Genomic DNA, 18,088 nt, shown 5'->3' with positions numbered 1-18,088 from the left:
GATATCTCATTATGTAGGAACTTGTTTAAGGTCACGCAAAGTCAGCTGCAGGGTTAGTGAAACAGTGTAGGGGAAGGTACTTGCATGAGTTTGCAAAGGACCAGAGGGTTTGCCTGCCACGTGCTTTACTGCTGGAAATATATGCACAATGTTGACTTTGTTTGTGCAGTAGGTATTCAAAGTGACCATTATAATTACTTTGTGTCCCCTCGGGCACATAGGCATGAACTTTGCTTGTAATCGGTTGGCAGCTGTGTTGTTGCATCCTTTTATTTTGACTTCCATCACCTGAGGATTTTCTGATTTGTTTCATCGGCAGATGGGAGCTTACCACACCATTGAACTGGAGCCCAACCGCAAATTCACACTAGCCAAGAAGCAGTGGGACAGCGTGGTGCTGGAACGGATAGGTGAGTGTGGTGGTAGAGCCATGGGAGCGTGTATAGAGCTATATTAGGGTCTCTTTCCATCATACTTAATCACCCCACTTTTCCTCCCCATTCTATTCTCCTTTTCTCCTCCTCCCTTCATCCCCACTGTGTTCCTTTTCTCGATCCCTCCCTCGTCTATTGCCTTCTCCCACCTTTCTGCCCCTCACTCATCTTTGATTCTTTTCCCCCATTGTGCACCATTTTGTATTCTTGAGCATCTGCTTGAGAGCTTGTGGTTTATAACATTACCCGTTTTGGGATTCCTTCTCTGGCCTCCAGTGTATTTATTCTTCTGAAGATATTGCCTCCAGAACTGCACTCAAAACATCAGATCCTGTAGATGTGGCCTCCAAAGCAAGATACGTTTTGCTGTATGTTTCCTTTATTAATTTGATTCACCTAAGTTATGTTTTTAACCACCTTGTGGTTGTTTCTTTGAAAAGTAATAACGCAGCATCCCCTATGTCATTGATGACCTCTAATATTTATATTTATCTAGGAGGTGTTTTATTGAGCTCTACATGTACGCTTGTGGTAATTCCAGAGCACTTGTCTGCCATGTGGACATTGCACTGTTAGAAACTCTGATAGATTAGCTGCTGATTGCAGCTCAGTGCAGACTCTGCTCCTAAAATATGGACCAAACTATCCTGAGAACAGCGGATTTTTAGAGTCTGACTGACCAAAGCTAAACAAAGAAAGATACATGAAATAACGATGGGCAGAAGCAAATTATCAGTCAAGAACTCACTTTTATTGATCCCCAATATCTTTGAGAGGGATTTCAAACTATGTGCCGTTTTGAAATGCTGCATAGAACTACACATACTAAGAGAGCTTCTGGAAGCCATTTCTGTTTGCCACAATAACACCAGTTTGGCAGAAAGCTAAAGCGGCAAGATAAAATGCAGGAAAGAAATGGGGCAACTAGCATGAACACAAACAACAAAATGACTAGCTGAGCAAATTCAAGGACAACCTCGAACAAAGAAGATTGAGGACTACACTAAAGCAAAATAAATTGTGGTGTACTCCATGTTAACAGAAGGAGCAGCAAAAAGGGGATTCTTTTCATGTAGCACAGATGGATAGATTTATTTTTTGGAGCAAAAGCCCCAAGGGAATGTAGTCCAATTAGTTGTACCCAATCATTCACTAGCGGGCGCAGTGTTTTTCTATGTTAGCTAAGAGCAGGTGATTTGCTGATTTACCCTTATTTGCCGAATTAGTGAACACTTTGGAGAAGCATGAATAATTGCAGTAGTAAGCACTACATTAAAATAATCCTCTTGTTGCTACTCTCTCTGTTAACACTGAGTACCCCAGGATTTATTTTGCTTTAATGTTGTCCTCAATGTTCATTGTTCGAGGTTGTATTGCAGATGCCCAATTTCCTTACTCCATTTTATCTTCGCTCTTTAGCTTTCCGCCAAACTGGTGTTATTGTGGCAATCAGAAATGGCTTCCAGAAGCTCTCTAGTAGGTGTGGTTTTAAGCATTCCCTGGAGCTAAACGCAAAAGAACATGTATGCTTAGAAGGCTGAACTTGGTACCTACTTTGGATATTCTTGGCCTGGATTAGGCATAGACGTAAACCATAGATATTGCAGATTTTGTAACTGGAGGAATGAATTGGAAAATGTTTGCTTACCTCCTGCTTAGTTGCCTCCTCCCTACGTGTTGTTTCTGAACAAATTCACTCATAATGTACATATAATTAGTAACAATTATTTCTGGCAAAGATGTCTTTCGCGGGAGACTAAGTCATTGATATTGGCCACGATGAAATGATGGTTGAACATGGAAAAACAATTGGAGACTAAGGATGTTCTACACGTTTGTAGTTGATTATTTAATTGTTTGTGTCTAGGGACCTTGGTTTTAATATCGTTGTTTTTTAAATGTATAGTATGAGATGTTATGTTGTGTGACAAGTTATTTATAACTGGACCACACATTGGAAAAAAAAGAGAATATTCAGTGTCCACTTAGGTCAAGCTAGTGGACAGAAAATATTGAAGATGGGAGGTGAAGCCGAATCTTGTGCGACTCCAAATCACATTCCATTAGGTTGTTAGTAATAGGGCTAGATGGAGACTGCCTAAGTTAAATCCATCTGGAAGGATTTACTATACAACCATCCATCCCTCTCACCACAATCTTCTTCTTGTCAAGAGGACTTGGTGGCTGATTTAGTATTGAACATTCTCAGAGGTTCATCAGAATAAGTACCCAACATAATCCGAGTGCACTATTGTCCAGAAAAGCTACCAAAGCCAACTCCATAACTTTTCCCCCACAAAACCTGCCTACGTAGTATCCAGGAGTTCATGGTTCCAATTGACTGACCACTGCTTGCTCACAGGCCTTTGTTGGGTGTAATGGCAGGCCCGAAAAAGAGATGGGGCGGTGAACAAACCCATAGTTGGAGAAATAATTAATCACTTCTGGCATTCTGACTAGGATGCAGTGGCCAAAAGGTTAATTTGGAAGTGTAGCGAGGCAGAAGGTGATTGAGTGAACCTACGACTTTACACCTTTGCTTCTCCTTGGTTGGAAAGTAGGAGCATGCACGACTACATGTTTCTTATCATGGTGGGTATACAGGAAGCGCTATACGTGACCATTATTGGACTACCTCTAGCCTCACAGAGATGGACTTGATGAACTTGTGGAGGAGATGCACTTTATCCTCAAAACGTGCAGCGTTAGTAGAGCTGCTTTGGTGGGGGTCCTGATCTGAGGTGGGAGATGTAAATAGTTTTAAAATACAAAAAAATGTAATGTGGACACTTAAGGGCATTGGCACTGGATTATTGCTCAATGACTTGTACACTTGCGATCAAGTCTTGTTCAGTTGCCAGGTCGTACTCTTGCTGTCTTGTTTTTTCTTGCAGACATTTCTTTAGCTTTGGCTGAGCTATTATCTTGCTGTGGGAGGTTGGCAGAGTGTTTTTCTGCTTTAATCAGGATAAGGGTGTTTAATGTGCTCTTTCTGTCATGCCAGCAATGCAGAATTCTAGTTGTCTGGAAGGTGTATGCAAATCAAATACAAATAGCTTTATTTCGGCAAAGTGTCATAAAACCATAAACACAGATAAACAGATGCATAGTCAAAAATACTATAAATGCTATAAAATGTGCAGTGAAAACAACATTAAATCATATCAAGTTAGTAATGTAAATGTCAATCAGTATAACATTCTTGAACGGGCACGTGCAGTATAATACAAACAGTGGGCAGAAAATATAATTGGCAGTCGTGCGACCTACGAAGTGCCAGGAGAAGAGGAAATGGATACATTTAAGATGACAACATTAATATTCCCAATTCCATAGTCCTTCAATCACATTTTCGGACAAAACTCTTGAAACCATAATAGGGTACGTTTTTGCAGTTTTTGCTTATGCCACCATTGTGCACTTTGTGCTGCGCTGCAAGTAAGTTTACCAAGCCCCCTTGAGACCCACTCAGCCCCAGCGGGCCTAATTAGTTTTCCCAATGCCGAACTACCTGATTCCCCCAACTCCTCCTGCCTTCCATCCCTCCTACCTCCCCTGATCTGTGAACAGAAACCCATTTAGAGCAACCATCCAGGGCATCCCCTTGCCCGTGCAACCCCGCGGCTAAGGACCCCAAGACAAAGACAATCGCTCCCGAAGAAGCAGCTCCTGATGGTGTTTGCCCGAGAAGGCAGCAGCCAGCCATCAACCAGCAGCGACTGACAAGATAAGTGTGGTCTGGGTGGGGGATACAGCAATTGCAGTATTCCAAAAAGCCCTGCCTCTCTTAAGCGTACCAAAATCAGCCATCTAGTAAATCATACCCCTTTCACTGCTGTGTAACCAATGCTCAGTGGTGTTATTCACTGTTGTGTCCCTTTCTTAATCGTTCTCCCTCTATTCAGATACCTCAAATCGTGGTGTTTGCGCTTACTAATGGGCCTCCAATTTAGGCGTTCACACTCTGTCCTGGTGTAGGTTAGCCATGCATCACACTCAGAAGAATTGTGAAGATTAGCATTGCATCACATTTAGGCAACTGTAATATTGGCTTGCGTCTCATCTAGACATGAGAAGCCTTTGTGAGCTTCTAGAACACATCGGTGTATTCTTTACGAACTACACTGATGATACTCCACTCATTTTTTTAACTCCCTGGCGACAACACAATCGATAGCACAAAAATAGCGGAGGTTTACCACATCATAGATAACTGGATGCAACATCATTGGATGTGTTTAAACAATACTAAGACCAAATTGATGATCTTCGGACACGACAGGCCAGATCTAATTTGGGGGTAGAATATAAGACATTTACCATTAAAGAGGCCATTATCCCGGTAATGCCCCACGTTAAAACTCTCGGGATGGTGGTCGAAGCATCAGTGGGCTCTGAAGTACAGGTCAATTACCTGCAAAAAAATAACGCCTACTATCTGCGCCTTCTGAGAGCTCTAAGACCTTATATTGATGAAGAGAACACAGCAACCATTGCGAGAGCAACCATACTATCACGCCTAGATTATGGCAATGTCCTATTGCTTGGAGCAACTAAGAGGGAAGTGGGAAACTGTCGTAATGGAAAACTATGCAGTTAGCATAGTCAAGGGTATCGGAAATAGAGAACACGTATCAACTGGGAGAAGAGCTTTACATTGGCTCAGAGTGGAGGACAGAGTTAACATCAAAGCTATGACGATCATTCATAGGTGCTCATATGGAGAGGTCCTGAGCTATTTAAAAAAACAATTCTCTTTATACAGCGCGGAGATGCCTTGGATCAGCTGACGGGGGGGGTATTTTGAATATACCCAGTGCAAATCGAGTACAAGAACGAGGGAGATCTTTTCCGGTCAAGGCAGCACAATATTGGAACAAATTGCCAATGGCCCTAAGGCTAGAGGAGAATTCTCAGAGATTCAGGAAAGTGCTGAAAACCTTTTGGTTTCAATAACGCATGGAAGCCTATGCTATGTTCTGACCGAGTCCAATCTTCTAATGGAGATTAATATGTGAATTTATCCTTTTTGGTACCCCGCGCCCTGATGCCCGCAGGCTTTCGGCACATAGTATTTACATAAACATAAATATAGACAGAATTTTGACGATTAGGTCTGAACATAGTGACCAACAATCACTGCCCCCATTAGGCTGTTTGATCCAATCATATATTCTGTTCCCAATAGCATTCAGCATGCCAGATGGCCATAGCACCGTTTTTGCCTGATTGTGCCAGATAGCCATTCCTCGTATTTAGCCACATTTTTGTAAGATTGCACCAGATTGAAAGACCCATTTAGGCGTTTTTCTCCCATTATCCAGGTGTTCCACACCTAGGTGCTACTGTATTTGACTGCCTACAAATCTAGGTGCCAGTCTATTTAGTGTCTACTGCTGTACCCCAGTAAGGTGTCTCACCCGCCACAATCCAGTTTCCACTGCATTCAACCATTCATTGTCACCCCCCCCCCTCATCCCAAAAATCAAAATTCTAAAGCGCCTTACTTAATACTGTAGTACCCTTTGTTAGGCGTCCTCCCCCTCTAATCAGGTATCGTGAACCCACCCCACTGCACTGACCTGGTGCCATAGGCCTTATAAGTACACATATCTAGCGCTGTATCCCAGTTGGAGGTGCACCTCTCCTCAGACACATAATCGGATGCACCCGTCCCACAAGACCGACACCATGCCACACATTGGACAAAGCAGAGCAGCACACTGGCGCACCGGTAGGCCTGGTGAGACCCACCACAGCCAAACTCAACCACCACCACCAGCACACAGCCCATCATCCCAACCCTGCACCTCATAGACCTGCAACCCTTACACCTCACCTATCTTCTCTCCTTGCCAGACCACCACACCTCACCCCGACATGCAATGCCCACCGCGTAGATCCCACACCGCTCAATTTAGAGCGGCAAGATGGAGAGAGGGAATGGGGAACATTGTCCCCCGGAACATACTGGACCGCCCAGTGACCCATATAAAACGGTCACACACCATCCCTGCCACAACCACTCACCCACACCAGCTGCTCACACCTGTTCTTTACAATATAGCACCTACAACTCGCGCTTCCCCAGTCTCAGCGCGGCAAGAGCAGGTCTAGCCAAAACCCTATGCTCCACAGCCCTCTCACTCTCACCCACACCCCTTGGGCTGTCCAAAAGCCAAGGAAAGGCCCAGACCAAAGCCACTTCATGCCCCTCTTAGCATCAACCATTCTCCAGCCCAGATCGCAAACACTGCCACCACACTATAGGACCCAAACCTCCCCACGCACACCCAACCCGGTCCTAGCCCTATTCCCTTCATCTCCCAATCCGCTATTCCAATTTCTACACACCGCACCCTCACCCTGCGCCACCCTCATCCTTGCCCCTCTAAGACTCGCAACCCTACCTGCCCAGAACCTACAAGGGCACCCCACCAACTATACTGCGTACTCATTAACACCAGATCAGTCTCCAAAAATAAATTCTACATCCCTGACCTCACAACAGAAGAAAACCCAGACATCCTTTTCATCACTATGTCCTGGTTTGCTGACGATTACGACTGCCTACCTTACTCTCCGAAACAGGTCGCGAAGGGGTGGTGGACTTGCAATACTACACAAACACCAATTCCCACTAATAATTAAAGACACCTCGACCAACACCAGACTAGGTAAAACTGCAACCCTCACCTTCCACCTCACACAGCTTCCTACTCATCTACAGACTCCCTGGCTACAACAAAAACGTTGCAGAAACACTTTGTGAAGCGCTGGCCACCAACCTCAACCTACATCAATCACTTACCATTTTAGAGGATTTCAATGTCTGGTTCGACTCCCTTCAAACCTTATGACCCGATCACTCCCAGACAGTCTAGAATCGCTCAACCTGACACAATACATCTCCACACCCACTCACACGGGAAGTCACAAGTTCAATGTGATCTTCAGAACTACAAATCTTAAGAACTTCAAACATATCTCCTCAGACCCCCCAGGGGGGTGCCCTATCTTGGACTGATCACTCAGCAATTAACTTCTCCATACCACTGAGCACAGGGGCAAAGGCCACACACGACCACCATCATCCAACTCTCCCCTCATTCCACCATGGAATAAGTCATAATCACCCCAGATCTAGCAAACTCCCTCCTCAGCTCCCTCCCTACACTTTCCCTCCAGGAAGGACCTTCAGCAATCAAAAGCTTTGACCTCTGGCTTTCAAACGTCCTTACACCCCTCATTCCAACAAAATGGACCTCTCTGAGATCGGGACCCACACCCAGGTGGTGCACCGGCAACCTGAAATCACTAAAAACTCTCAAGCACCTTCTGGAACTGACCTGGAGAACCAACCCTACGGCCCAGCACAAAACCGCCCTAGCAAGAACAACCAGAGTATACAGACTGGAAATCGGAAAAAACAAGAAAACATTCTATGGGATGAGAATCCTAAATGCTCGAAACTCGAGCAAGGAACTGCATAGAATCGTATCCAAATTCAAGTCTCCGGCCTGCTAGAGCCACCCCCACACGTCTGCCAAGCCCTATGTGACACCTTATCCTTACACTTCCACAATATCGCTATTGACGGACACTCCTTTATCATCTCTAAATTGGAACACATTCCCTGCCCCCTACACGCCCACAGGCTGACCTTTGTCAACCCCCTCCTCCCCCCCGCTCGATTCAAATCTTCAACTCTTCTCCCATTTCACACCAGGAGTTCCAGTCGCTTGTAGCAGAAAGACGCCCTTTGTGCTCCCCTGAGAACCGCTGCCTGGCCACACTCCTCAAAAACATCCTAGCCTCAACCTGTGCAGGTAGTTCTGAAGGCTCAATCCTCAACCACTCATGTCAGGATCCTTCCCGGTAGCCCTAAAAACCTCCTACATAAAACCCATCCTCAAAAAACAGACACTTCACTCACTCCTCCCACAGAACTACCGGGCAATCTCCAAAACACGCTTCATGCCCAAACTTATGGACCGCACAGCATATAAGCGGCTTGGTCTATTCACTGAAGCCAACAACCTCCTAGACCCTGCGCAATCTGGCTTCAGGCCACTCGGAGGAACTGAATCCTCCGCAGGCTCCATCTGTGATGAGTTAAAAAGAACAGCGTACTCGGAATGCTGCGCTGTACTCATCCTGCTTGACCTCTCCGCAGCCTTCGAAACCATCAAACTATCCTACTAGACGGAATCAAAAACACAGCCATCTCATGGATCTCTTCTTACATCTCAAATCGCTCACAAATCATGCACCTCCACCCGTTCACCTCCACCTCATGACCAGTAAGAAAAGGGGTCCCAAAAGGAGCATCCATATCTCCCCTCATCTTCAACCTCTACCTAAAACTCCTGCCCGCATTCATCCGCTCGCCCAATCTTCCTTGCTACAACTATGCAGACAACGCCCAGATCATCCTTAGAATCCCCAAATGTCCAGGCTCTGATAGTCCGCACCGGTCATCGTGCTTCTTGGATATTTACCACTGGATGACGACCAACAACCTCATGCTCAAACCTGGGAAAACTGAAATCCTAGTCTCTGGGAAAACCGCGCTCCTTCCCCAACCGATTCCGTGGCAACTTCAAACTAGGTAAAAAAACATTGGATGTACTTTGCATACAGACTTGTCCCTTGCCCAACACACCACCTCTGTATCTAAAACCTGTTTCTTCCATCTACAGATTATCAGGCATATTTTCCCTTATTTCACCTATCCTCACCACTTCTTGGCCATCAACTCCATCATTCTGTCTCGCTTAGACTATGCAAACTGCCTCTACCTAGGCGCATAGCATTTCAACTAGGGAAACTGCAAAGAATCCAAAATGCTGCAGTATGCCTGCTCATCAACCTGCCTCCCAGAGAACACATCAGCCCTACACTAACCGTCCTCCAAAGGCTCCTGATTGGACGACCCACTACCTTTTTAAAGCCATGTGCATCACCCACTGGCCCATCCACAACACTGGTCTGGAAAACTTTCAAGACAAAATCCTTTGTTACCAGTCCTCAAGGAGTCTCATATCTTGCACAACATATCGCCTAGTGATCCCACATCACAACTCCCCCATGCTGGGCGGACCCTCGTTCTCCGTCAAAGCGCTGATCTGCAACTCCCTGCTGCTACACATTTGCAATACTGAAAGTCACCTGAAATTCAGAAAGGCCCTGGCTTTACCCAACATCCTCTTGAACCCCCCCCCCTCTCTAAACTATATCGCTGAACCAAACACAACAACATTCCAACCAGTTACAACACGGATGCCAGCAGCGTTTGCAGCGGCTCACCGTGACAACTCCCCTCACCCCCCCATGCACAAAAGTCCTACCCATCAATACTGCAGGGAAGCCGGCAGCATTCACCGAGGCACACTGCACTAAACCTTACCCCTCTGAAGAAAAACAATACTTCTACCCACTAAATATCTCAATGACTTGCCTCCAACTCATCCTCTCTTTGCGGCAACCAGTGCCTAGTCAATTCCCTGCCAATCCAGGCCTTCAGAACAGCCTTGCCTTCCAAAATGTCCAACTTGGCAAACAAAACCAGAGAAGACAGACCATGTTCTCACCCAGAACCAGGACTTAATCCAGTGATCATGATCTTCACTCGAGCAAGACACCTTGAAAATGACCAACAATCCAACATCACTAAACGGATTTGCAGGCATGCTCTGTACAGAAATCATGGTATAAGGCAGTATTTAACATTGGAGTACATGATATAAAGCTGAAAGGAAATTATTCTTCCCTCCAAGCGTTTAATAGAATTGGAACTGCCTTTATTCTAATGAGGATGGGCATCTATATTCTATGACAAGATCATGAGCTGCAAGTATTATGCTTGAGCAATGTTTACCACCAAAAAAGCCACTTCCTTAATCGCCTTAAAATAGAACTTTTTGTAATCTGTCCAGCTGTATTGTAAAATCTGTTAAGACTTCGTTGCCAAGTGCATACTGTCAGTACCATTTGTGTGCCTCTTTGTCTTTCTCTTTTTTTCTTGAAATCTCTGAATAAAAAGATTTTAACACAAAATGAAGAATAGAACTGAAAACCCCAAACAATCGACTAACCTCCACAATATCCTGTAGTCGGCCTTCAAGCTGGAAGAAGCATGGCCCTTCTAGTGGAGTGGACCCTTTAAGTGGCCAAGTTAATACTAGCTTGTTCCATGATCTCTAACACACCTGGCCAACATCAGAGAGGGGACAGGCTTATGATGTCTGAAGCTCAAGACCATTTGCTTGTAGTATGCAGGCCTGTGTGCGGCCATAGCTACCCCGTAATGTTTGCGTAAACAGATTACACATAGACACAGGTGCGCAGGGCAGGCCGGGTAAGGCACTGATGTAAGCCCTGTTTTGGTGCGCTGAGAAACAGCGAGTGACTGAATGGAATCTCTGCAAAAAATGTAGGCCGTGCATCCATAATGCGCTTTCGTGAAATAAAACACAGATGTGCAGTAAGCTTACAAACCAGCTCCTTCATTCTCTAGACTATTTTCTCCCTGATTCTCAGTTACAACACTACATTATCATCTGTGGCGGGTCAGAAGGAGTTGAACACTTTGAGGGCATTTTAGCGATTTAATAAAAAAATAAAAATGTAAATTATATAGAGAAGGCCTGATTGTTCCTATTGCTAGAGGGTTCACCATACTCAGTGCTCCAGATAAGATTTTGAGGTGGTAGTATTTTACTCCCTATTTTTAAACTTTGAGAGTAAATGTGATTTTAAGAGTAAAAATGACGTTTCTCCTTTGCAAGAGTAAAATGTATGTGACATCCAGCCGACGTGTGCAAAAACTCTTCTGGAAATCATTACTATGCAGCAGCTTTCTGCATTGTGACAGAATACATCTTTCATTATTTTCCTAAGCTCTGGACATGTGATCTCCCCTGTATATATTTAAATGTTGAAATCACAAAAACTTGGCAATTGCATAGTAAAACAAACAAGAACTGTATTGTGTGTTTTGAGGTTCGATAGCAGAATTGTCTTTTGATGTTTAATGAAGGTCCTAATTTCCTGGAGCTACTACTACCAAATGGTATGCCAATGTTATCATACAACAGTGCAGAGAAGCAAGGACCCCATGCAGAATTCTATATTTAACCTAATGGTCATGGTAATAGCGCTTTTGGCAAAGCGCTGTACATAGAACATATTTATCACTATTATTACCAAACCAAAGTCTGTATTCCTTTATCGACCTCGAAAGGATGAAAGGTTGAGTTGGAGTTGCCGGGATTCGAACCTGCAACCTACAGATCACACACAGATTGCGACGAGTGCTCAACCGGCTGAGCTATCTTATTGGCTAACATCCTTCAGAGGTCGGTTAACTGAGTATCAACTGAGGTATAATAATTACAGTACCTAGATGTTGGACGAACCATTTATGGAGCGCTAGATAAAGTTAAATACCTATCTGGATTATCACAGGGACCGGTTTCGCTGAGTTTCTATTTCAATTACCAATGTAACTTTCATTTGATGGTTTTTGAACAGTGCTTGCATTTCCTGGAGAGTCAGGTTTTGGATGTTTTAATTGTAGTCTTGAAGATTTGAGAGGCTAGAAAACCTGTGATTGGTGTAATGACGATCACTCACCCTTGAGCAAAGACTCTGCTGCTGCTACTGACCATTTATAGTATTGTACCCCATTGACTGCAGGTTGAATGGATGTAAACTAGACGGTGTATAGTCACAATTTAATTTACACTCCAATTATAAAAACAGTGTGTAAAATGATAAGTCTAAAAATGATGTGCCTCCGCATGATTATGCACACAGCACTGGAACAAAATTCAATTGTGCAATACTGGGTTGCTTTCACTGGAAACAAAAGCATAATTTGTTACACAATATGAATTCTCAATTGAAACTTAGTTTTCCATTTTATTAATTATACAACCCTAAAATTCTAGGAAAATATGCATAGTGCTTCTGAAGCTGAATGGAAAGAAACCATTCCTTTTATTACAGTGTGCAGTTTCTTTTTTTGAAAGGCTTCAGAGAAATGCATTCCGTTTCAGAGGTGGCTTGCAATTACATCCATGTAGATAAAAATCAAAAGAAACCTTCTGGTTTCTGTCAAGTAACCTGACCTTTCACTGCCCTCTGCTCTAAACCTGTGTGTAAATGTACACAGGAAAATAATGAAGCTGTCGTATTTACAAGATTTTCATGCGTAAAAAGGCCGGACCCTACCCATCTAAAAGAACTAAGGGTGCTAGTCGGTCATCAGGAAGTCCTAAAATAAAAATATCCTCAGTCCAAACCTACCTCTCTGACTGTACCACTTAGATAAACAACTTGCACTCATCCAAGTGATCTTTATTCTCTTGGATTGGTAATTGCTTCAATAGTCTCTGGATGAAATTTCTGTTTCACCTGTTTCCTCTTTTTATAACCTCCAATAAAGCCTGGCTATCTCTTCATGAGCTCTTAATTCTTAGACAACACTCCTGGGTTGTGTGGTTTCTTTAAGGATATGTTGTGGGCACTGAGTCTTTACATACTTTTTCATACTCTCGTCTCTTGTTTTATAGTCTCTCAATTCACCCTTGAGTAGATCACATTGGACTTGATGCCCTAGTCTGATGTCACTCTCCTGGGATCTTTCTTTAGTGCTGTCTCTTCTGATCTCATACTCTCTTGGTACTATACCATATTTCTTAAGACACCACTTTGGGTCATATTTTCTCCTGTGTTCTTGGCTCATGACACCACATCCCTTCCTCCCAGTGTCACAAATCGCTCCTCCTGGAAGTTATGGCATGCTTTGGGCTGCCATTTAAGTGCCATCACACTCCGGATTACAATGTTCGTCGCCAGTCTATTATTTATTCCATCATGGCATCCGCCGGCAGCATTTATCCAGTCCGCACAACACAGGTCCTTGTGTTGTGTTCTGCTTTCTGCCCCGGGTAAGGCACTAGTTTACATTCTTGATTGCTCTCTTTGCCTGCCCGTTGCTTGCCTTGGTAGGCACATTTCTCCTTGCTGCTTCTTCTGCAGCGCTCGTATTTCCCTGCTCCTCCTTTTTCTTTTGCTTGTACTTTCTCTGCCCTCTAGTCCTGGGAGTGCTTCATTGCTGCCTCTCTACTCGCAACCTCTACCCCATGGACCGGCGATCCAGTTCTTCCGCATTGGATCTTTCCAGCTTTTGCCACGTTCCGTGAACCATCTGGGAAGCCATATGAAACATTTCCCCCCGGATACAGCCAGATTCAGTATTATACAACGAGCCGTAATAAGACCGCACAGTGCATTGTGGCCTTCAGGGTATTTTCTGTCACATCAACTTTTTCCCCGCGTTGGGCTACACCAGAGTGGGGACCCCGTGTTTCAGTTGATTCCTTAAGCTGGGCACAGTGGCTTCCTCTTGGGATAGATCCTTTCTCTACGAAGGGCAGAGATCCTCCCAAATAAGGAACACATCTGCTACATCGGAACGACGTCCCTCCACGTCTGCTATAAGTGAATCAGGTGAGGAGGATTCCACTATTGGTGAGAGATTGCAACGCCCGAAGATAAACAGGGCTACGACAGAACAGATCCAGGAATGGTATCTGCAGTCCAAATGCTTTCACTGGAGGTCCAAAGATTGAAGACAGAGAATGCGGTTCTCAGACGGTCACTGCAAGAAACTCTGCAGACATATCTTCGTCCGTTGTTGACAGCCTCTGGCAAGTTCGACAGATCAACTAAAAGACTGAGCGAATTCATTGATGCGTGTGCGGTTTATTTTACTTTCCCACTACTGCGTTTGCCTCGGATAGAGCACGAATAGGCTTCTTGATATACAATATGGTGGATAATGCTTTGACCTGGGCCACTCCTTTAGTAACAGCTGCCAATCCCATGTTGCAGGACTCCGTAGCTTTTGTTGCCTTTCTTAAGAGCACGTTTGAAAGGCTGTAGGTGGTATACACAACTTGTGAAACGCTTTTGGATTTTCAACAGGGAAATATCGATCTCCTGTCCTCCTAAACGTACTGCGACTGAAGCAGGGGGGGCCCAAAATATGCACAGTATTCAGACGATAACTGCACGAGGATATAAAGGATGGGCTCGCTCGCACCAACCGCCTGCTACTTTGGCAGACTTGATTAGTTTTAGCCCACCAGATAGACTATCGGCTTTCAGAGGAAGGCCAAACGAAGGAAGGCAATGGGGCCACATATTCCACAAATGCCTTCTGCCAACTACCTTTCCTCTGTAGAAGGGTCTGTTAAAGGTGAAACCATGCAGATAGGAGCTGCTCGAGGACCGTCGTTAACCTCATCTGAGAGAAAGAGAAGAAGAGACTTGGGTATTGTTTGTATTGTGGTGCCGGTACACATCTGCTGCAAGATTGTTTGGAGGTTCCACCAAGGAGACAGTAAAACAGCAAACCCCGGTCTTGGGAGGGACCAAGAGCCGGGGTTCTCAGCAAGGTCCCAGTGTTCCTACTGTTCCTGACTCAGACACCGATTGATGGTTGTTCGAGTTTACCTCAGTGATCCTGGAAGGAAGATTCTGGAAGTTCCGGCCTTGATTGATAGCCGGGCCGCAGGTAACTTCATGGACATCTTATGGGCTGACAAGGAAGGGATCCCTAGACAAGAACACAGAGTGAATCAGACAGTTGAAGGAGTAGACGGCCAGCCGCTTTGTCCCGGTCCCTTCAGGCACATCTCCAGACATATGTGCGTAAACCATGTTCATGCACCAGGAAGTCTTGTGTGCTGACTTATCAGAGCAGCCCTTCCCCCTGCCCCCTCATATTGGGTATACCATGGCTTTGACTCCATAACTATCACATAGATTGGAAGAACACCCTCAGTTTTACTCTAGAGCACTGTGCTTCTGATTGTGTCTACCCAAGTTTGGAAGACAGTCTTCTTCCATGTCGTATGCCACGACTCAGCCAGCCGCCATCAGAGTCTGTGTTCCAGAAGGCTATTTGGAATTCTTCAATGTGTTCCAGGACCAGATCCCCAAGGAACTATCCTCTCACCAACCAGAGGATTGTTACATACACCTTATACCCGATGCCCTGGTACCCTTCAGGCTAATGTATTCCATTTCCCTACCTGAAAAGAAAGACCTTGGGGAGTATTTGGACTGCAATTACTGCAATTTAGACCATCTAAATCTTTGCTGGGGGATCCCTTTTCTCCATTCCTAAGAAGAATTCCAAGGAGTTAAGACCCTGCATAGACTACTGGGGTCTCAACGGTGTTCCCATCAGAGACAGATATCCCATACCACTTATAAAGGATATCCTTGAAGCAATCCAGGGGGCCATTGTGTTCACGAAGTTGGACCTCCGTGGGGCTTATCTTTTCAGGATCCACAACAGACACTAGTGGAAGACAGCATTTCGAACTCTGTCTGGAGATTGAGCATCAGGTCATTCCCTTTGGCCTGGTCAAAGCTCCAGCAATAGTCCAATGATTTATGGACATCATATTCTCAGACTTACGTTTTCATTCAGTCATAGTCTACCTTGATGACATTCTAGTTTTTTCCTCTTCAAAGGACACACACCAGAAATATCTCGCTGAGGTTTTGCGTCTGCTTTGCAAGCATCATCTGCTAGTCCAACCGGACGGAAAAATGCCTTTTTGAGGTTCCTTCTGTGCCCTTTCTAACAGTTAATGCTGTGGAAATGAACCAGTGAAGGATCTCAGCCATTCTTCAATGGCCATCTCCATCCTCTGTCAAGGAGATCCAGTGTTTTTTTTTTTGCCTAGCCAATTCCTACCGTAAATTCATTAGGAACTTCTCTGGTGTTCTTCCCACAACAGCCTTACTCAAGACGCATACTCCATTTCTGTGCATCTCAGAAGCAGAACCTGTTTTGTTCTGCTCCGATTCTCAAATAACCCGATCAAACTCTTTCCTTTATAGTGGAGGCCGACTCCTCTGAAGGAGCCATCGGAGCAGTGCTTAACCAGTCAGTTAAAACCAAGAACATCCAGTCGCATACCTTTCTAAGACATTGAGCCCTAGCGAAAGACACTACTCCGTCATTGAAAAGGAACTACTCGCCATAAAAGCCTGTATCGAATGGCAGCATCTACTACAAGTTACCACGCATCCTTTTGTGGTCCGTACTGATCGGAACCTCAGGGTTCTACAGCAAATGGATTGTCAAAACGCTCAAGCCTGGCCATACTTCTTTGACCAATTTGACTTTCTCCTCGCATACATTCCCGGCAGTGAAAACACATTGCCAGATGCCTTATCTAGAAGCCCTGCAGTTCTCACCGACCTCCACGTTCCGTCGGAATGGATCTTTCTGGAAGAGAAGGTTGTGCTTCTGGTTTCTAAGTTTCTTCAGGAGATTTGAGATGCATCTTCCGGTATTGACCCACTTTTAGGAGACCAATTACTAATCCCTACGCACCCTCTCCAACTGAAAATCATGGCTGGATGTCACGATTCCAATGTTTTGGAAGACTTTTTGCGCTCTCCTTGGTATTGATCTGGCCTTAACCTCCGGCTGCCATCCTTAGTCCAATGGAAAAACTGAAAGGCTTAATCAAATAATGGAACTGTACATCCGTTGCTACGTCAATGCCGAACAGGACAACTAGGTAGACCTCTTTCCGACCGCAGAATAGTCCTACAACAACTCTATCCACACAACCACAAAAATTAGTCCCTTTTTTGCTCTTATGGTTTCCATCCATGCTCACTACCCTGCCCTACATTCCCATCATATTGCATACCTTCCATTCACGTACTTTTGGAAGAGATCTCTCAGGCTCACAAGACGGCTCATGGAAATCTCGAAAGGAGCAAACAACAAAACCAGGAACAAGCGGACAGGAACTGGAGGGAACCATGTTGGGAAGTCTGTTCTAAGGTGTGGTTATCTACTAAATTCCTACCTCGTTGGATCCATCCAACAAAGCTTTCAGCCAGATACATCTGTCCATTTGAGATAATTACCACAATCAATCCAGTAGCCTTTAGACTACGGTTACCCAAGACCTTGTGCCAGATTTTTCCGGTATTCCACTCATCTCTCTTGCGCACACACTTACCTGACCCCTACAACTGGAGGATGGACCAGTCAATCCCTATCCCACCAGATGAACCAGAGGAATACGAGGTGTCTTGAATCTGACTCCTGATACTATAGGGCACCTTGCAATGCCTAGTATGCTGGAAGGGATATCTTGCATCTGAGAATTCATGGGGAACCTCTTTCAACATCCAGGCTCTGCTCCTACTTTGTCGCTTTAATCGGCTTCATCCAGACACGCCCGGTACGACCCGGTATCGGAGGGGGTATACTGTCACAAATCGCTCCTCTTGGAAGGTGTGTCATTCTTGGAATTCCATTGAAGTGCCATCATGCTCAGGATTACATTGTTTGTCACTGATCTAGTGATTTTTCCATCATGGCATCCGCCGGCAGCATTTATCCAGTCCGCATAACACAGGTCCTTGCGTTGCAACTATTATGATTTCTGCCCAGGTTAAGACGTTGGTTTGCATTCTAGATTGCTCTCTTTGCATGCCCGGTCCTTGCCTTGGCCAGCACCTTTCTCTTTGCATACCTCCTCGCCGCTTCTTCTGCTGCGCTCGGATTTCCCTGCTCCTCCTTATTCTTCCGCTTGTGCTTT

At 44.9% G+C, this 18,088-nt stretch overlaps 1 protein-coding gene across 1 annotated transcript in view; it reads left to right on the top strand.

Moving 5' to 3' along the window:
- The window catches only part of PELO (pelota mRNA surveillance and ribosome rescue factor), a 240,600-nt gene that overhangs the window by 57,135 nt on the left and 165,377 nt on the right, over positions 1-18,088 (top strand). Inside the window, exon 4 of the mRNA XM_069651673.1 lies at positions 320-410. Within this exon, the coding sequence (XP_069507774.1) occupies positions 320-410 (91 nt within the window). The remainder of the gene's footprint in view (positions 1-319; positions 411-18,088) is intronic.

This window comes from Ambystoma mexicanum, chromosome 3p (assembly GCF_040938575.1).
Source record: "Ambystoma mexicanum isolate Mex_15411 chromosome 3p, UKY_AmexF1_1, whole genome shotgun sequence".
NCBI lineage: Eukaryota > Metazoa > Chordata > Amphibia > Caudata > Ambystomatidae > Ambystoma > Ambystoma mexicanum.
Note: the sequence above shows the minus strand (reverse complement) of the source record. Positions and strands in the feature narration are given on the sequence as shown.